This window comes from Helianthus annuus, chromosome 11, assembly GCF_002127325.2.
Source record: "Helianthus annuus cultivar XRQ/B chromosome 11, HanXRQr2.0-SUNRISE, whole genome shotgun sequence".
NCBI lineage: Eukaryota > Viridiplantae > Streptophyta > Magnoliopsida > Asterales > Asteraceae > Helianthus > Helianthus annuus.
This window is the reverse complement of record NC_035443.2, coordinates 158,186,217-158,208,457: the sequence shown is the minus strand read 5'-3', so window position 1 is coordinate 158,208,457 and position 22,241 is coordinate 158,186,217. Positions and strand designations below refer to the sequence as shown.

Here is a 22,241-nt window from a genome sequence, read left to right as displayed (position 1 = left end):
TTGGAGACTGATAAAACCGTACAAAATTTCTCCGAAAACAGTGGTTACCAAATTACACCGTTAGAATCGTCTCGAGAAGACGAATCCAATGATATATAATGTCAAAAACCGAATTCGGGATTTTCCAGAGTCTTTTTTTTGTCCTAAAAATCAACCGAGTTCAACGGTGCATACGGTTCTGTCAAACGAGCTACGGATCAATTTCTATTTGCAAAACACTGAAATTTTATCGATGCTTGCCAACTGAAATTCCACCACTTTAGTTTCGCTGGTTTTTAAGTTCGCTGGGTAGCAGATTAATTTCGCTGGTCAACTGGTTAATTTTGCTAGTCTATTTCGCTGAAAAGTTCAAGTTCACTGATCAGTCAATTTCGCTGGTTAATTTTGCTGCCAAATTCGCTATTAGACGACTGACAAAGTCGCCGAAACCGAGATAATTTCGCTGTGGAAAATTATTCGCTTACCAAAGTCGCCTTTGGATTTTAATTTCGCCGCTAACTATGCTGGTCTGTTAATTTCGCAGGTCTTTCAATTTCACTAAATCAGTAAATTCAGAAACTTAATCTGTTGAACTTTTTAAAGATTCTATCTCCTCTCCAACACAAATGAAGAACACGAAGAACAGTCTTCGAATCTTCAAGTCTTTCAGCCAAAATTCTTCAAAATAATCAACCAGAACTTTCTCCAAAACCTGCAAAACAGCAAACAAACAAAACAGAAGATCAAAAAAGCCAAAAAATTCGAAAACTTTATCAAACGAACAGAAAAATTCGAAAATTTTAAAACCCTAATTTTCAAAAATTCGAAAAACTCCCTGTTTCTGCCAAGCACAATTCTGAACCGAGCCTTCAAGAGCCTAATGCTCTGATACCAATTGTAGGTCCCCTTGAGTCTTATGGATCTTCACAGAATTGTCAATCCGATCAAGAGTGCGGAATCCTCTTGATCAGAATATAGCAGAAAACCTGTAGGAACAGAAACAACAATTTACTTTCAAACCGGGTTTTCTATTGATTATCAATCAAACTGAATTACAATCAATTAAAACCCTAACCAACACTCATTTTCGTCCAAGCACTAGCTCTCACGAAATTATGTCTCTCAAACTCTGTTCTGGCTGATTAACCTAAACCCTAAAGCCTAACCTTGTTTATATAACACAAGGTTTGCTACTTGGGCTAGGGTTTCCTACATGGACAAGCCTAATTCGTCCCCCTAGACCCAATGTGGGTTTTGTTTAGCCCAAACTCTATTATCTCACTAATACAAAGCTAAACCCGCTAACTGTTTATCGTTTAACTAACTACAAGATATCCAAAGACCAAATCTAAGCTGTTGTCACACAATATGCACCAACAAGAAGAGAAGAAAAAGGAAAACCCAATAAGCAACAATAACCTTAGTTGATGGAACTGCTCAGATTCAAGTAACTAGACCTCTGTGGGAAGAACTGGATAGGAGATTAGCTAGTCTTGATATGTTCTGAACTGCAGAAAATGAGCTCGACCTTAACGTGTAGCAGAACCAGAACCTCAGTTATTACTTTTATACCCAAAACAACCCATAGCACCAATACCAATGTATCCAGTACCAAATTAAGAAAACCCACTGCCATTACCAGCTTTCAACCCTAATGAAATACCCAGGTTACCAGCACCAAACCCACTAGAACAATGGTGGACTAATGACTGGGCATTTCAAGACCTGATGAACGACCCATATCCCTACATGCCATACGGAGAACCCATACCAGCTTACAACGAGCCCATACCTGTGACACTTCGGGTTTTCCTGCACATTTCTTTTATGTTGAAACTATGGGAATTTATTAAACGAGAATTAGATTGATAATTAACGGATTTATTATATGGTAGTTATGTGAAAATGTATAATATAAATATTCATGTTACTATGTGCTAATGTGTATAAATATATAAGTGAAGTCGAAACCCCTCGGTTTTGACTCGAGACCTCATGCTTTCGAGTCGGGACTTCTAGTTCTGAACACCCCTCACTGTTGGACAAATGGGTCATGTATTCATGGCCAGGCCCAACTGATGCAAGCGCACTCGAAACCCTAGAGGTGCACGATTTTGGAAAGAGTATAAAACCCTCCTTGTCAGCCGACAAAGGAATATTTTTGGGCAACAATCTTTCATCATCAATCCTAAAACATTCTCTCATTCCCTCTCTCTCCTTATCCTCTTTCTCTCTCTAGAAAACCCTAAAAACAACACTAAGTTCTTCCCTTTCTTCGTGCATCCAGCGGCTGAATCATCACCGAATTGATGGCAGCACCATCAACTCCGAGAATAACTAGAAACTATTGATTAGGAGCTTCATTTCATCCTCACTCCTACGCAGCCTAGTATCTGGTTAGTGTGTTTCCATTTTTGTTAAAAATGAATGATAAAGATGCTAATTTGATGAAGGATTCGTTTATTAAATGAAACGAATAGCATAACTTGTTTGTGTCTTGCTGTTGTGTGAAGATGATATGCTTGTTTGATTGACATAAATGAACTTGTTTGATCAATACTGTTTTGAGTTATGAGATGAATGATGTTGATGATCTTGATTGTTTTTAATGGATGAAACAATGTAGATGATGTTGTGTCATAAGATTTAGGTTAGATTGGTTTAGGAGGATAGTGTCATGATGATTCATATGATAAAGGGGTTATATATGTTCCTGTTTAGTTAGATGGATGAAACTGTGTTAGAAGATATAGTGTTAGATCTATTTTGATGAATGATGAAACCCTGATGAACTGTTTGAATAGTTAAAAATATTTGAAATGTTGTGCTTTTGATCTGATTTAGGTTTTGTATGGATAGGATAAATGTTAGTGGATTTTGATTGGTTTATGATCAGATAGAAGTCTTTGAGGTTTTGATTCAGATTTCGAGTCGAAACCTGTCCGATTGCGACTCGGGATCTTCTTGTTTCCGACTCGAAACAAGACACCTCACATCAACGGACTCGAGAGCAGCTTGGTTGCGAGTCGAAACCTGTCCAGTTCCGACTCAAGGCCTGACTCGAAACCTTGAGGTTTCGACTGATATCTTAGCAACTCGAGATCTCATGGTTGCGACTCGAGATCCTTTTAGTTCCGACTCGAGATCTCCTGATTTCGAGTCGAGACTTCATGGTTTCGACTGATGTCTTCTTATCAGGCCCCATTTGCAACATACATGCAATTTGGGCCGCACACTTAGTGATTTGGGCCATGCATACTGTTGGGTCACACACTTAGAACACCTCTGTTTTAATATCAGTCTGCTACTGTTCACAGAACTAAGTTGTATTCTCATGATTTGCTTTGTGTTATGAAATGCATACTACTTATATGCTACATATTGAATACATGTATAAGTGACAATATGAATACGAACCTAACTAGTTATGGTAACAATAATAGGACGTGATTGATCAAAGTTGTTTTAACAAGTAAACTATCTATAGAGCAAACCGAGGTGAGTTCACACACACTAAAAGCATGCGTCCTGGGGGACACGGACGAACCACTATCCTTGAGAAGGATACTTTTAAACTACTATTCCCGTTGTAAGTGTGTTAACCCCGTGATCAACAATTCAATACCCTGTCCGATTGATCTTGAACCTAACAACGGATGTCAAGGCGCTGCCTGATAAAGGCTACGCTTATTAAACTACGTCGGGGTTCTGATCTCGTGATGTATTGATAATGTTGAATTGGGTTATTATACTAACACGTGTGCATTGTATATTTTTATTAGGAACTAAGGATAATCACCAGAAAATATTATCAGAAAGCTTATAGTAAAACCCTAAAATTTCAAAGTGAGTCATTCTCTCTTTTTACCAAATTGCTTTACAAAATCCTAAATGTTTTTCAGTTATACTTACAGTAGTTAAGTCTTTGTATTCTCCAATTATTGCCGGTATGTGGGGTTTTGTATACACTACAATATGACCACAGTAATTGTAACTGCTAACGTGACAAATACTGATTGAGTTTTTGGTAGATATAAATAACTAGTTGATGCCCCGCCCGCGTTGCGGGGCGATAGGCCAAATATTTCTCAAACAATTAAAAAAACAATACCATAGTTTGCTAGAAAAAAACGAAATCGATGACAAGACTGTAATTTTGAGGTCGGGGAAAAAGTGTAATTTCTCTGGACTAATGAGCGAGTGTTAGGCAGCCGCTTGGCATGAAAAAATATTAAATCGAGTCAACCAATTAAAACAAAGCACTTCTATAGTTTTTCTAAAAAAATTAAAACAATGACAATACTGTAATTTTGAGGTAGGGGAGAAATTGTAATTTTTGGCTGGACTAAAATCGTAATTTATCAAAAGCTAAAGCGATGTCGATACTGTTATATTTTAACCAGGGGAAAAATCATAACTTTGAACAGGGGCAAATTCAAAAATTTAACTGGGGTAAAATCGTATCATACACGGGCCAATGGGGATTTAAAAAAATAACTAAAATGATGGCAATTCTGTAATTTTTAACTGGGGCAAAATTGTATTTTTTGGCTAAGGCAAAATCGTATTTTGCCAAAAGCTAAAGCGATAGCAAAACTGTATTTTTTAACAGGGGCAACATCGTAACTTTGAACCGAAGACAAAAAAAAAACCCCAACCGCCTTTTTCCACCACTGAAATCCAAGACCTATTGACGCCGACTTTTGGTTTTGTAGATATTCAATACTGTAAAGTATAACAATATATTTTTGTAAAATGGAATGAACTTGCTAGTATTTCTTGCTGCTAAAATGTGTTCAAAACGCGTTTCAGGAGGTAACCTGATGTGAAGCTATTAGACGCCAGTTACGGAGCACTCAAGGCTTAAATAAAGTCGCTATAGTTACCTGAATAAAAGAAGAAGTTTATGTTTTCAACATTTAAGGTTTATCCCTATAAATACATTATAAATGGAATATGGGTTTTAACCCATTTGTTTAAATATAAAAGTTTGGTGTTTTACAAACTCTAAAAGGTTTTCCTAACTATGTTCCTGATGATTAATTCCGCTGCAAATTTAATAAACACCGATACCGCCGGTCAGGCTCGCAGCACCACTCCCAGGGTGGGGTCTGGGGTTGGGACATTTTGCATGACCCGTTCTACAGTCATCAAAATGGCTCCGTAGCCGGGGCGTCGTGCACAAAGTGTTTTGTTTTAAGTCTTTTTAGAAAAATAGTTAAAATCCAAAAATAGTGTTTATTCCTTTTCGTTTAGAATTATGTGTGGTTTCTTATCTGTGTTTGTGCAGGTGAATTCCTAAGTGTATGCATCATACGAGGTAATCCGGAAAATAATCGCCATTAGTTTTTGATCCGGAGAATGAAAGAACAGTTCGGCAAACCAGATTTTTACATCGAGGAAACAGAATCCTACAATCATGAACACCCACTCCACAAACCCAGTTCTCACCAACACCAGAGCCAATGGAGAATTCAGCGAATCCAGATAAGCAAACCACTCTACAAACCCAGTTCTCACCAACACCCACCTAACCTTCACCAAACACTTCTATACCATCTTGACCACCACCACAATCCACCCAACCGAACATCACTCAAGTTCCACCAATGCCTCTACCACCATTCCCCAATCTAGATAACCTACCACCATTCTCAACCCAGCCAACATCTTCTCAATACCCGTTGTTCATCCAAACATCAAATGTTCAACATTCTTCACCATATGTGAGGATTGTTCCCGATGAAAATATCATCTCACCTGATCAAACTTGACCCCTTAACTCATCAACCACCTACCCTCTTCCAACCCAACCTTCATATTATCAGTCGTCTCAGCCACAAAATTTCTCAGTCAAAGCTTCAATGTTTGATCAAAGAGATGGCTCGGGGGAATTTAGGGATGGATACGTAGAGTATGAGAGTTACGCGGGTAATCTAAGTAATAGGCATGTGGTGAATACGGGAACTTATGAAAGGTAAAACACAGGATATGGATTCGTTGAAAGAGAGAACCAAGACACATCTGGGTATCGACAACATGTTCATCAATCTGATCCGATTAATCAGCAACCGATTTATGCAAGACCCATAGACATTCCATTGCCACCACCAGTGCATCAAATACCGGTTCAACAAAGACACTTCCGAGGAATCTACTTCCACCGGTCAACTAACTCGAAGGCATTCCTAGAAGATACAATCGGGGACCGGTGCCGGGAATTGAGAGTCACTTTAAATCGGCCATCGCTAACAATCCCTCACCGGTTGTGATTCCTCAGCTACGGGGTCGGTCATTTGAGGTAAGGGCTCAATCTATTCAAAGCTTGCCAAAGTATCATGGTTTGGCTACCAAAGAACCGTATCTGCACATCGCGGCATACAATGCTCGTTGCCATACCATTGGGGGTCAAGGATTTACACCCGATGATGTGATATTGGTACTATTCCAATTCACATTAGAAGACAAGGCACAACAATGGTTTCATACTTTGCTTTCGGCTTCAATTTTCACATGCCCCGAGATGCAACAACTGTTCTTGGATGAGTTATAGACGCCGCAAAGGACCAGTGATGCTCGTAGGGATATTCAGAACTTCCAACAGCAATCGGGTGAGTTATTTCATGAAGCTTTCAACCGATTCAAGATGTTGTTGAAGAATTGCCCATACCACGGTATTCAAATGTGGGAATTACTGAATGCTTTTCATGAGGGGTTGACACCGGAGGATGCACGTGATCTTAGTTCGATATCAAATGGCACATTCGGTACAAACTATAAGAATATTGATTGTGACTATTTAGAAAAGATGGCGAGCACTTCAAAGCGGAAAGCTCAATCTTCAAGAAGAGGTCGGCATGCGACAATGAGGGTAGTAGAGAACACACCGAAAGTGGGTGCGCAGATGCCAATGTGTGGACATTGTGGAGACCTGGGGCACATAGCTGATCAGTTCCCTAGCATTGTGGGTAGGTATGATGAGGTGCATATGCTTCAAGGAAATGGAAACAGGTATTCGGGTTTTCAACCTCGTAATCAGAATAACTGTCAAGGGGAAATAATTTTGTTTATCAAAGAAGCTATCAGCAGAGTAATGGTCAGGGCAATAATGAGATCATGGAATTGCTGAAGGCTATCCTGCATGATATGCAGAAGAGAAATCAATTGGATGACGCACGGGCACAAAAGGATGAGATTCGTGAAAAAGCCATCCAATCACTAACAACGCAGATGGGCAGCTGGCTAGTGTGGTAGCTACGATGAAGCAACAAAATGGGAGGTTGCCAAGTGACACTCAAACGAAACCCAAGAGTGTAAAGAATATACCAGTCAGCAGGGTAAGTTTCGTTCCTAAAACCGAGTTAAATGATAAATTTTTAACTTCTTCTATTTCTCGAGTGATTGCAGGTGTATCTGAAACAAGTGAGGGAAGCGATCCAGGGGAACCGGTTATCCCAATTCTAGTTGGGAAATTCAATAGTCACCAACCCTGTTGGTATAGAGCGGGGATGAGTGTCCTCCCAGGTAGCTTGTATGACCGGTATGACTTTGGTCCTCTACACGCGGTTGATGGCATGGCGATGTTTGCTAATGCGAGTTGGAAATAATCCCGAGGGGTTATATCCAATGTAATGATACATCTTGGCGAATTTTACTACCCGGTGCACTTCATGGTGATAGCCTATGCACCATCAAAGACATATGAGCAGCCGCAGGTAGTATTGGGCCGTCTATTCTTGCATACAGCTCATGCGAAGATCGAATGCAGAAGAGGACTAGTTACTATGAGCTATAAGGGTCGTAAGTTGTGTTTTAATGTATTTTCTAAATCCATACTTACGATATTGTTAATGAATTGGGTTATATAGTTGCTACTAATGAAGTTGTTTCGTGTGTAAGTAAGGGAGTGTTAGATAAGAGTGGTACTGAACTTTACAGGCCTAAGGTGGAGACGAATGGAAGTCAAGCAAGGAAGGCGAGTGTGAGAAGGAAGAAGGATGAAGGAACTAACAGTGGGATTAGATGGGGCAATGAAGCTGAATTTGACCCCAATTGGCGTGAAGCTGCAAACCTCCTGCATAACTGGATGGAACTATATGTAGAGAAGTGGGGAGGTAAGTGGTCATTTGAACAACCCTGAGCACATCAGGTATGGTCTGGCTAAAGACCTATAAACTTAGCACTCTTGGGAGGCAGCCCAAGGATGTAGAGTATTGTATTGTATTGTTTTGTTTTTGGTTGGGGTGTGCATTTTTTGGCAGGTTACTATGTTCCAATCCTCACGGAGGCAATGATTCAAGTGTGGGTATGTTTGGCAACATCCCTGGCGAGATATCCAAGAATCCAAGAGATGAGTACGCCCTTGTTTGATCGCAGCAGCCGCACCACTACTGACACTTGCTAATTGACTGATCAGGTCCATGTGTCTCTTTATCCTGCATTTTATTTGTTCATTTGGTGGTGTGAACCTTTGTGTTGGGAGTGATGTTATTTGTGAGTCGACTAGGTCGTTAGCCGTTCATGGTTTGTTAGGTGGTATTTCTTGAGTTAGGATTATAAATTACACTATACATTGGAGACAATGTATCCCAAGTGTGGGGATGCGGTAACTCGAGAGAGGGTTAGTAGGTTGATGATTGTAAATGCTCGAATTGTTGAAAATTGGTAAAAATCAAAAAAATTTGAAAAATTTGAAAATGTTTTGTAAAGATTTTTGCACAAAATGGAAAATGATAAGTATAATCAGATTGTTGGTTTTCAATTATTATATATATGAGATGATAAAATGGTCAAAAACGCGTCTAATTTAGGATATGTGGGTAGGCCAGCCGATTGAAAGGTTCCTTAGGATTGATAGAATATACTTAAATATTAGGAATCTTGTGGGTTCTTGCCTTAGGAGCGGTAGAAAAGCTGAAACTGTAGAGAGTATAAGGGATTCTGTTATAAATAGAAAGCTTATAAGTATTCGATTAAATGGTACATCTGTTTCTGTTAAATGTTACTAGAGCTTTGCCTGTTAGGTTTTGGCATTAGTGTGTACTTACTACTGCTTATTTAATTAATAAGACTCCTTCTTCTGTTTTGGCTTTTGGCTGAAAAAACTCCCTATGAACTTGTTTATAATTTCAGTCCCTTCTTAAATCATTTAAAGGTGTTTGGATGCCTGTGTTTTTGTACTGTGTTAAATGAAAATAACAAGCTTAATAGTAGAGCAGAAAAAATGTGTTTTCATAGGGTATTCTTATGAAAAGAAAGGGTATAAATTGTTTAGTCTTGATTCCAAGACTATCATTTTTTCAAGAGATGTTAAATTCTATGAATCCATATTTCCATTTAAGGAACCAACTATGTTTGAAAATTTCAATGCTAGTCAGGATAAAACTATTAATACTCTTAATTTTTTTTACTTGTATGATGACTAAGTATCTAAACATCAAACTGTGAATGATCCTGATGATGATAGAGGGGATCATGGTGAGGTTATGTGGGGAATACATGAATCTCAGCAATCTAGGACACCTAATATACCAACTGGCAGTCTGATGTTCAGCAGACAAGGGAATCATGTAGTCCTTTAGATATTGCTGAGCATGTAACTACCACAAAAGAAACCATCAATACTTCTGAGGGGGACACAGTAGGATCTGAGACTTTTGTTCCTAGAAGGTCCACTAGAGTGTCTGGGTTTCCTAAATAACTTGGTGATTTTGTTGTTAATAGTAAAGTGAAGTATGGTATTGACAAAGTGGTAAATTTTTCAAACTTATCTTGTCATTATAAGTGTTTTGCTTGTACATTAACAAAAAGCTTTGAACCAACTATAAAGGGGCTGTTACAGATCCTAAGTGGGTTGATGCTATGAATAATGAAATTCAAGCACTTCATAGAAATAGTACTTGGGATGTTGTAGAAAGACCTAAAAACAGAAGTATTGTAACACCCCGAAATTTAAAAAGGCTTTATATTAGCATTATATAAAGTATAAAAACACCCCGAAATTTAAAAAGGCTTTATATTAGCATTATATAAAGTATAAAATAAATGAGAATGAGCTAACTAGGAATAAATAACCTAGTTAGTTAATTGTCCCGTTTTAAAACATGAATGAATTTAAAATGCCAAAGATATAAACTAAATAAAAGTGGAGGGGCCTATGTTGTTAAAATCTAAACTTATATTATTAAGTTTAATAAAAATAAAAACCAAATACACCATTGAGGTGCCTGGTTCGATCAAAGCAGGAGAAGGGCGACCCCCACTCTCAAAACCCTAACAACTCACTAATCTCTCAAATTGAAGGCTCAAACCAAGTTAAAAATCGAAAATCGAGCATAGATTATTGATCCCCATTGCAAGGGGGTTGTAAGGTATGTAAAATTTGATGTTAATTCTCTGTTTGAAATTCTCATGAATTTGGGAAATCCGAAATTTGATGTTGCATGTTTGCTATTTGGATAGAATAGAGATGATATAGTGTCTAGGAGTAAAAACCTAGAAGATAACATGTGAAATCATGCCTAAATTCTGGAAATTTCATGAGTGCATTGAAGGTCATTCATGGGTTTTGTGAGAAAATGATGAACACTAGGGTGTAGAATGCTAATCTAGTGTAAATTGATGCATAAAAACTGATTTCTGAAAATATGATGTGTAATTCTACATGTAATAGTTCAATTGATGTTAATCAAGGCTAAGTAGCAAGCCATGAATTAGAAATAAAAAGACGTAAAATTATGCCCGTTAAGTGTTTGTAAATATGCCTCAAAGAAGGCTCGAAATTGAAATTTAAAGTTAAAACGCATGATTTTGATGATTTGGCAAATTATGCGATATATGATTGAAAAGGAGTTCTAAACGAATCATGATTGAACTCTATAGGAAAAGATACCTGAGCGTCGACTGGACAAGCCGGTGGCGATTTGCGTTTGAAGGGCGTGCACTAAAGGTATGTAACTTGACCCTGTACATTAAGTGAATTGTTGATAAATCATGTATAGTTGCATTGTAGGATAGAAATTTCGTTGATTTTAGCGACCATGATCGTTACTTGATATAATAGGTTTAGAGTCGACAAGAAACCGGTTGGTAGTCATCACATTGGAGGATTCCACAAGATGACAATGAGTCGATTAGTAGTGTAAATTATAGTAATTGTGTTTTAGTAGTTAGCAATGGCGACGACAATCACAAGAGCATTTAGCCATGAGATTGGTAAAGAAATGCGGGTGATGATAAGCCCCCAGTGTTGGGTATAAGGCGCCATAGGGTTACTAGTTAAATGGTAGCAAATTGAGTGAACTAGAACGGGTCGAATAATTGCATAGAGACTATTAGCCGTTCGGCCCGTAAGTTAAATTTTCGGTATCATAATTGTAATAGATACGTTGGTAATGAATTTACAGACGTATAGGAAAAAGAATCACCTAAAACGGACCTACGGATTGAAAGTTATGACTATTTGAAGTTGTATTTGGTAAAATCTGGAGCTGGCAGGAAATGCAGGTCATTAACCTGCACCTGCTGGAAAACCGTCTTCCCCGCGCCACGTGACAGGATCATTAAGATCCGGCGCGACACGCGGGAGCTCTCGCGACACGCGACGAAACCAATGGTACCTGGCGCGACACGCGACAGGATCAAATTTGAAATTTTATTTTAATTTTTATGATTCGATGTCGGAACTAGTTTTTATGCACTATATCAATGTCAAAACTAACATTGTTAGTGGTTTTGACCTTAGGTGACTATGGGGATCTTACGGATGGCGATCAAGCAAATGTCGAAGAACCGAACACAATTTTTGAAGCTTCAGCGATATCTTAAACTTTGATAGACTATGTTTATGGGATGTAAACAATTTGCTAAACAACTTATGAATGTTTGAATTAGTCGGTGGTTGACTAATGTTTGGTTACTTTTGAAGCTTATGTTTTAATTTAGACGTCTTTTAGTTAAAAAAAATTGTATGGAAATTTACTAAATTCAAGTAGTAATTAGAAGGGTGTTACAAGTTGGTAATCAGAGCTTAAGGTTGTCAATAAAGTGTTCGGTTCAAGCTTGATCGATCGTCTGGTAAGAATTAATTTGTTATTTTATTAGATTATATCTTATGTGAAAATGAGATGTGAATTGATGTGCATGGGAAGAGTGTGTTAATTCACTCAAACCCGGAAAGTGCACCAAATGTGAACGGTTAAAGCAAGTTAGGAACTTGGCTAAACCGAGACAAATGAAGCAATGTTATAAATGAAATGTTTAACGTTTAATGTAAACATTTCAGTTTCAAGATGTCGGAAAGAAACGATGATGATCCGGTGCAGACAAGCACCCAACAAATGAAAGAGATAATTGCCGAAGAAGTGGGGAAGGCAATTGAAGGAAGTCTATCCGGGTTTATAGACAAAATCCAAAACACGGTGTTGTCACTTGTCGAAGAACGAGTCAAAAGGTTGGAGGATAGTGTCAACTTTATGAAGGAGAAACCGGGAGAACGTAAAGAGTGTTCATACAAAGAATTTATGGCGTGTAAACCGCCAATCTACAGCGGGGAGGTTGACCCGATAATTTGCCAAAGATGGTTGGGCGACGTTGAAGGGGTGTTTGAAAGGACCCATCGCGACGAAAGTGACTTCATTGCTTACGGAACGGGTCAATTGAGAGGACAAGCCAAAGATTGGTGGGATAATAAAAAGAATGAAATAGGGGCCGAAGCGGCAAGGGCCATGCAATGGTAAGAGTTTAAGACGCCATTTCTTAAACATCATAGTCCCAAGGCGATCATTAATAAAATCAAGGAAGAGTTCATGCAACTTAGGCACAAGGGCGAGACCATAGACAAGATAACGGCGACGTTTATGGATAAGATGAAGTTTTGCAATGAATTGGTGACGAATGAAGAGCAGAAGATATACTATTACTGTAACATGCTGAGCACCGAGTATAGGGAGTTCATGACTCCTTCAAAATACGAGACCCTTACCGAGATCATAAACGTTGCTCGGGAACGGGAAATCGAGTTGAAGAAACAAGTTGAGAGGGGCGAGCGAAGGGCGCAGGATGTGAATCCAAGCCCTACAAAGAAAGCTCGAACTGTTGAATCGGGAAAGAAGGTGGATGCTAAAGGCGGATCGCCAAGTTGTAAAGCGTGTGGGAAAGGGCACAAGGGGGAGTGCCGCTTCAAGGACAAACCGTGTCTTATATGTGGGAAGACGGGACACACGGCATCTCTATGTCCGGGTAAAGTCTCGGTTTGCTATAAATGTTATCAGCCCGGCCACAAAAAGTCCGAATGCCCGGACTTAATTGGAAAGAGAGATGTAAAAGAATCGCCAGCAGAAGCTCCAAAGGCGAAGGCTAGGTCCTTCCAACTTACCGCGGCTGAGGCGAAAACAGAACCCGATGTGGTCTCAGGTATATTCACAATTAACTCAATTCCTGCACGTGTATTGTTCGATACGGGTGCGAATAAATCCTTCGTTTCATATGGATTTATTCGACATCCTTCATTTGTATTGACGAAATTATCTGTGCCCTTAGAAGTTGAAATAGGGGACAACAAAAGTTTTATAGTTTATGATATTTGTCGAGGCTGCAAATTAGGCATCGATGATCAAGAATACCTGATAGACCTAATCCCGATGTCAATGGGGGATATTCAAGTAGTCGTTGGGATGGATTGGCTATCTCAGCACCACGCAAAGGTCGTGTGTTTTCGTATGGAGATAAAGCTAATATCTCCGAACGGGAAACACGTCACTATCTATGGCGAGAAAGGAGGTAATCCCATAATATGCTCGTTGTTGAAAGCTCACAAGCTTATGAAGCAAGGATGCAAGGCATTTATGATATATGCAAATGAGCCCGAAAAAGAAACACTGAAGATTGAAGATGTACTGGTAGTACGGGACTACGAAGATATGTTTCCGGAGGATTTACCGGGGATACCGCCCGAACGGGAAGTAGAGTTCGAAATCGAATTAAGTCTGGGCGCAAAACCCGTAGCTAAAGCACCATACCGACTTGCGACGTCAGAATTACAAGAGTTGATGTCCCAGATTCAAGACCTACTTGACAAAGGATTCATAAGGCCGAGTGTGTCTCCTTGTGGCGCACCGGTACTGTTCGTGAAAAAGAAAGACAGAAGCATGCGCATGTGTATCGATTACAGAGAGTTAAACAAACTCACGGTAAAGAACCGATACCCGCTTCCGATGATAGATGATCTATTCGACCAATTACAAGGTGCGAACTGGTTTTCAATGATTGACCTTAGATCGGGGTATCACCAACTAAAGGTCAAGGAGGAAGATGTGCCGAAGACGGCTTTCCGCACCCGATATGGACATTACGAGTTCCTCGTGATGTCATTTGGGCTGACAAATGCACCCGCGGCTTTCATGGACCTCATGAATCGGGTTTGCAAGACAATGCTAGACAAATCGTTCATCGTGTTCATCGATGATATTTTAGTTTATTCGAAAAGTGAAGCTGAGTATGCACACCACTTACAAGAGGTGTTAGAGACACTTAGACGAGAAAGGTTGTATGCAAAATTTTCTATGTGCGCCTTTTGGTTACGAGAGGTGCAATTCGATGGAGTATTGGTAGATCCGTCAAAGATCGAGGCCGTGTCGAAATGGAATCCCCTGAAGAACCCTTCGGAAATTAGAAGCTTCTTAATGCTTGCGGGGTACTATAGGAGATTCATTCAATATTTCTCCAAGATTTCGTCACCACTAACAAAGTTAACCCGGAAGGAGGAAAAGTTCATTTGGGGTGTTGAACAAGAAAGGGCGTTTCAGACGCTAAAAGAGAAGTTCACTCAAGCTCCGGTATTAACATTGTCGGACGGAGTTGAAGACTTAGTGGTTTATTTGGATGCCTCATTATCGGGGCTCGGATGTGTTCTGATGCAACGGGGCAAAGTTATAGCTTATGCCACGAGGCAATTGAAGATATGTGAGAAGAAATATCCCACGCATGACCTTGAATTGGTTGCGGTGGTATTTGCGTTAAAAATATGGAGGCACTCTTTTCACCGATCACAAGAGCCTAAAATACTTCTTCGATCATAAGGAGTTAAATATGCGCCAGAGACGATGGTTAGAAACGGTGAAGGATTTCGACTGCGAAATACACTACCACCCCGGAAAGGCAAATGTGGTGGCGGATGCTTTAAGCAGAAAAGCGGACTATGTCCCAATACGAGTAAGGTCGATGCATCTTGTGGTGACCTCGGGTATACTTGAACGTATCCGGGAAGCACAAGAAGAAGCAGTGAAAGAGGAGAATTGGAAGAAGGAACGAATAATCGTCCAGTTGAAAGACTTGTCGGATGGAAAGAACGAGTTGAAGACTCGATCCGGAAGAACATGGGTTCCAAATACTTATGGGGTGAAGGCGCTACTACTTGATGAAGCCCATAAATCCCGATATTCTATTCATCCGGGTGCGACCAAGATGTACAATGATCTGAAACAAAATTATTGGTGGCCTGGAAAGAAGATGGATGTAGTGAAATATGTGGAGAAGTGCTTGACTTGCTTACAAGTCAAGGCGGAACACCAGAAACCTTATGGGAAACTGCAACCTTTGGAGATCCCGGTTTGGAAATGGGAACATATCACTATGGACCTATTGACTAAACTACCTAAAACAATTCGGGGATTCGACGCCATATGGGTGATTGTAGATAGATTGACGAAGAGTGCACATTTTATTCCTATACGTGAAACATATACTTTGGAAAAGATGTCCGAGGTATATACAAACGAAATAGTGCCACGTCACGGAGTACCGGTATCCATCGTGTCGGATAGAGATACCCGGTTTACTTCAAATTTTTTGGCGAGATTTTCAAGAACAGATGGGAACGAAACTCTTCATTAGCACCGCCTACCATCCTCAGACGGATGGGCAGAGCGAGAGAACAATACAGACGCTAGAGGATATGTTACGGGCGTGTATCATCGACTTCTGTGGAAGTTGGGATGTTTATATACCCTTGGCCAAATTTTCGTATAACAATAGTTACCATTCGAGTATCGGCATGGCACCTTACGAGATGCTATATGGTAGAAAATGTAGAACCCCGGTGTGTTGAGGTGAAGTGGGACCACGCGAATTGGCCCATACAGATGTAATCCAGGCCACTAATGAGAAGATTGAAGTGGTACGAGCTCATTTGAAAGCAGCCCAAGATAGGCAGAAGTCATATGCCGATAAAAGACGAAGACCGGTCGAATTTCAGATAGGCGACATGGTTATGTTGAAGGTTTCCCCATGGAAGGGTGTTATTAGATTCAGAAAAAGAGGGAAACTAAGCCCGAGGTTTATCGGGCCATTTAAAATCATCGAACGAGTTGGCAAAGTAGCTTATCGCCTCGAGCTACCGAAAGAGTTGAGTGGGATACATGGCACGTTTCATGTGTCACAACTACGGAAATGCCTAGCAGAGGAAACAGCGTATATCCACTACGACGATATCGAGGTGGATAGTAGCCTGAACTATGTGGTAAGACCACTAGAGATTCTAGATTGAAAGATTAAGAACTTGCGAAACAAACAAATCGATCAAGTCAAGATCAAGTGGGAGCATAGGAAAGGTTCGGACACTACATGGGAGTCCGAAGAGGAGATGCGACGTCTATATCCTGCACTTTTCGGTACTTATTTTGGTTTCGGGGATGAAACCCTTTTAAGGGGGTGGACTTGTAACACCCCGAAATTTAAAAAGGCTTTATATTAGCATTATATAAAGTATATATAAAATAAATGAGAATGAGCTAAGTAGGAATAAATAACCTAGTTAGTTAATTGCCCGTTTTAAAACATGAATGAATTTAAAATGCCAAAGATATAAACTAAATAAAAGTGGAGGGGCCTATGTTGTTAAAATCTAAACTTATATTATTAAGTTTAATAAAAATAAAAACCAAATACACCATTGAGGTGCCTGGTTCGATCAAAGCAGGAGAAGGGCGACCCCACTCTCAAAACCCTAACAACTCACTAATCTCTCAATTGAAGGCTCAAACCAAGTTAAAATCGAAAACCGAGCATAGATTACAGATCCTCATTGCAAGGGGGTTGTAAGGTATGTAAAATTTGATGTTAATTCTCTGTTTGAAATTCTCATAAATTTGGGAAATCCGAAATTTGATGTTGCATGTTTGCTATTTGGATAGAATAGAGATGATATAGTGTCTAGGAGTAAAAACCTAGACAATAACATGTGAAATCATGCCTAAATTTTGGAAATTTCATGAGTGCATTGAAGGTCATTCATGGGTTTTGTGAGAAAATGATGAACACTAGGGTGTAGAATGTTAATCTAGTGTAAATTGATGCATAGAAACTGATTTCTGAAAATATGATGTGTAATTCTATATGTAATAGCTCAATTGATGTTAATCAAGGCTAAGTAGCAAGCCATGATGTTAGAAAATATGCCTCAAAGAAGGCTCGAAATTGAAATTTAAAGTTAAAACTCATGATTTTGATGATTTGGCAAATTATGCGATATATGATTGAAAAGGAGTTCTAAATGAATCGTGATTGAATTCTATAGGAAAAGATACCGGAGCGTCGAGTGGACAAGCCGGTGGCGATTTGCGTTTGAAGGGCGTGCACTAAAGGTATGTAACTTGACCCGTTACATTAAGTGAATTGTTGATAAATCATGTATAGTTGCATTGTAGGATAGAAATTTCGTTGATTTTAACGACCATGATCGTTACTTGATATAATAGGTTTAGAGTTGACAAGAAACCGGTTGGTAGTCATCACATTGGAGGATTCCACAAGATGACAATGAGTTGATTAGTAGTGTAAATTATAGTAATTGTGTTTTAATAGTTAGCAATGGCGACGACAATCACAAGAGCATTTAGCCATGAGATTGGTAAAGAAATGCGGGTGATGATAAGCCCCGGGTGTTGAGTGAAGCTAGAATGGGTCGAATAATTGCATAGAGACTATTAGCCGTTCAGCCCGTAAGTTAAATTTTCGGTATCATAATTGTAATAGATACGTTGGTAATGAATTTACAGACGTATAGGAAAAAGAATCACCTAAAACGGACCTACGGACGGATTGAAAGTTATGACTATTTGAAGTTGTATTTGGTAAAATCCGGAGCTGGCAGGAAATGCAGGTCATTAACCTGCACCTGCTGGAAAACCGTCTTCCCCGCGCCATGCGACCGGATCATTAAGATCCGGCGCGACACGCGGGAGCTGTCGTGACACGCGACGAAACCAATGGTACCTGGCGCGACACGCGACAGGATCAAATTTGAAATTTTATTTTAATTTTCATGATTCGATGTCGATCGGAACTAGTTTTTATGTACTATATCAATGTCAAAACTAACATTTTTAGTGGTTTTGACCTTAGGTGACTATGGGGATCTTACGGATGGCGATCAAGCAAATGTCGAAGAACCGAACACAATTTTTGAAGCTTCCGCGATATCTTAAACTTTGATAGACTATGTTAATGGGATGTAAACAATTTGCTAAACAACTTATGAATGTTTGAATTAGTCGATGGTTGACTAATGTTTGGTTACTTTTGAAACTTATGTTTTAATTTAGACGTCTTTTAGTTAAAAAAAAAATTGTATGGAAATTTACTAAATTCAAGTAGTAATTAGAAGGGTGTTACAAGTATTGTTGGTTATAAGTGGTTTTTTCAAAATTAAATATAGGTCAAATAGGGAAATTGAGAGGTATAAAGCTACACTTGTGGCTAAAGGTTTTAGTCAAAAAGAGGGAATAGATTATGAAGAAACATTTTCTCCTATTGTTAAGCTTGTCACTGTTAGATGTGTGATTTCTTTGGCAGTTCAGAATAACTTAACTTCTGGAAATTGTACCAATTAGATGTAAATAATGCTCTTCTCTATGGTAATTTAAATGAAGAAGTTTATATTGACTTGCCTGAAGGATATGGTATTAATGATACTTCTAAAGTTTGTAAATTAAAAAAAGTCTTTGTATGGGCTTAAGCAAGCCCCGAGAATGTGGAATGAAAAATTAGTTAGTGCTTTGCTTGAGTTTGGTTTTGTGCAAAGTAAGTGTGATACATCTTTGTTTATTAAAAATATGAATGTTGTATTTGTGATATTATTAGTATTTGATGATCATATAGTATTAACTGGAAATTCTCTATTTGAGATTAATAAAGTAAATGAATGTTTCAAGTCAAAGTTTTTGATTAAAGATCTTGGTGTCTTGCAATATTTTTTGGGAATTGAAGTGTTTAATTGTGATAATGGAATATGTTTAACCCAAACAAAGTATTGTACTGATATTTTGGCTGAATATGGTATGCTAGCTTGCAAACCTATTAGTTGTCTAATAGATCAAAGCCATATTGTCAATAATATACTTAACAATAATATTGGTCCTTTACACAATATCACTGGTTATCAACAGTTAATAGGTAAATTGATTTATTTATCACATACCAAACCTAATATTGCATATGCTGTACATTTTTTAAGCCAATACATGCATAACCCTACTGATGGTCACTTAAAAATTGCCTTTCATTTGTTGAGGTATCTCAAGTCTGCGACTTGTAAAGCCATTTTGTTTAGTAAATCAGATTCATTTGATTTGATTTAGTTACTTATGCTGGGGCTGATTGGGCAAAGTGTTTAACAACTAGAAGGTCTGGTTACTGTGTGCTTCTTAGAAATTGCTTAGTCTCATGGAAAAGTAAGAAACAGTCAACTGTGTCTAGATCCTCTGCTGAGGCTGAGTTTAGGGCTATGTGTGCAACAGCATGTGAAGTCATTTGGTTAAAAAAATTACCGAATGAACTAAATATTATGGTCAATGTGCCTATTAATCTGTTTTGTGATAACATTGCTGCACTTGATATTGCAGCAAATCCAATGTTCCATGATAGGACCAAACATTTCGAAATTGATTTGTTCTTTCTTAAGAGATTGTATTGCTAAAGGTATTATTAAGTGTGTTAGAATTCAGTATATAGAGCAATTGGCAGATTTGTTTACTAAGGACAATTAGTTAAGGCTCATATTGTTTTATGTGAAACGTTGAAACTGTTTGATTTGTTTAAGTAGTGAAATTGTGGCAGGATGTTAAAAATACATATTGTGGTTAATGACATCAATTTCATTATTTTTAGTAGTATAGTTATTATTGGTTTTATCTTGTGTACAGGTGGGCTAAGAGTCCATTCAGGTCAAGGTATACATGACTATGGTAGCGTTTGGTATGGAGGAATGAGTGGTGGAATGGAATGGACCATTGAGAGGGAATGAAAAAAAGAGTGTTTGGTTGGTCGATGGAATGGAATCGCCCATTCCTAAATGCATTCCATTTCCTCAAAATCATTCCCACCCCACCCTGTTTTTTCCATTCTATTCCCTCTTCACCCTTCATTGACAACACCACAACCCACTATCGTTGCCACCACCCACCACCACTGTCATTCGCCGTCGTCACCCACCTTTGCCGCCACCCACCATTGCCGTCACCCGCCACCGCATTGCCGCCACCCACCTCCATCCCCGTTACCGCCATCCACCATCGCTGTTGCCACCTCCGATCACAGCTACCACCCACCTTCGATCATCGCCGCTACCACCTCCGATCACCGCCGCTGTCGCCACCCACCTCCGCCATCTCTATCAACCACCACCACCCACCGCCACCACCGCTGCTACCTGCCACCACCGTCGCTACCGCTACCACCTCTGACCACCGCCGTCACCCACCTTTGCCATCACCCACCACCACCACCGTTGTCACCACCCGTTGCCGTCTCCACTCGCCGCAGTCTCCTCCCACCACCGCCGTCGCCGCTACAACTGCCACCTATCATCACCCACCATTTCCGCCCATCATTGACCACCGCCATCCAATTTTATTCCTTCGTGTTTTCTCTCATACCAAACAACAAAAAGTAATGGTTCATTCCATTCTCACATGGTAACCAAACAAGACATGCAATGGTAATGATCAATTCCATTACCTCATCCATTCCATTACCTCGTCCATTTCATTCCCCCATCCATTCCATTACCCCATACCAAACAGACCCTATATGTGGGCTCGTCTTGGATGGGGTTTAGAAGGCTTTTGTGAGCTCAATATATAAGCAGAAGATCTATTCAGATTGTATCATTCATCTAACCTGTCTTCTCTCTCTTGATTCCAGAACTCTTTGAGTTCTATTACACTCTCTCTCTCTCTTAGGGTTTCACTTTTCGATTAGATTTAGTAAGATCTTGTGCTAAGATCTTGGTATATACTTGTAGATCTATCATTTGTGAGTGAAGCAGATCATTGTGTTGACCTACGTGTGAGGTTTAGAGAGTTGTTATTCTTGTTGATGATTCTTTGGTTCTGTGTTTTTAGAGTTCAATAAAAGATTTCTTGTGCCGATCCATGTATTTTGTCATTAAGAAAGGTTAATATCTAAATTTTGCTAGAATGGACGTAAGTCGTTCAAAAGAAGAACAACACAGCAATTGTTTTGCTATTTCAAGGAATTCCAGGAAACATAGTTCTGGATGTTGCACACGCCACAGTGGCCAAAGATAGTTGGGAAGCATTAAAGGTTTGCCAAGTAGGAGTTGACAGGGTTAAGGAGTTATGGATATAGACACACCAGTCAGACTTTTAATCTCTACGGATGAATGTTAGGGAGTCCATTAATGTTTATGTGGAATTAATTAGTCTGATTGTTTCACAAGCAAGTAGTCTTCGTCATATATTCAATGGCAAAAGATTGATTCTAAAACTTTTAGGATTTTTAACAGAAAAGTATATCCAGATAGTTGGATGGAAAAGGCAATTCATCGTGTTGACCTTAATATAATGCCGTTTTAGGAAGTTGTTGGGACACTAAAAGCTTTGAAAGAACACATCAAGAACTCTACTAAGGAGGGAGACGTATATAAAAAGTTTCCATTCACCAAAGCAAATTGAAAAGAGAAGGTTAAAGACCATAAATGTGAGCATTGTGTTGTGGGAGTTCAATCCAGCCATGAATAGGTTGGTGGTCCAGAAAAAATAAGGACGGTGTTACAAGTCTAACAAGCTTGGACAAAGTGTGCTAGTATATTATACTATATGCGGGTTAATTTATAGTTAGTGTTAAATTAGTCTCCGTATTCCAATATTCCTAAACGACGCTTTGTTTGAAACGCACCGGCTCAATAAGTATCTGATTGTGTTAATCTTTGTGATCTTATCAATCAATTCCGTATCAGATTGCCA

At 39.2% G+C, this 22,241-nt stretch overlaps 1 protein-coding gene across 1 annotated transcript; it reads left to right on the top strand.

Moving 5' to 3' along the window:
• Positions 1–20,326: 20,326 nt before the first annotated feature.
• On the top strand, positions 20,327–20,926 carry LOC110888630 (extensin-like). The gene has a single exon (XM_022136147.1). The coding sequence runs from the start codon at positions 20,327–20,329 to the stop codon at positions 20,924–20,926; it is 600 nt and encodes a 199-aa protein (XP_021991839.1).
• Positions 20,927–22,241: the final 1,315 nt, after the last annotated feature.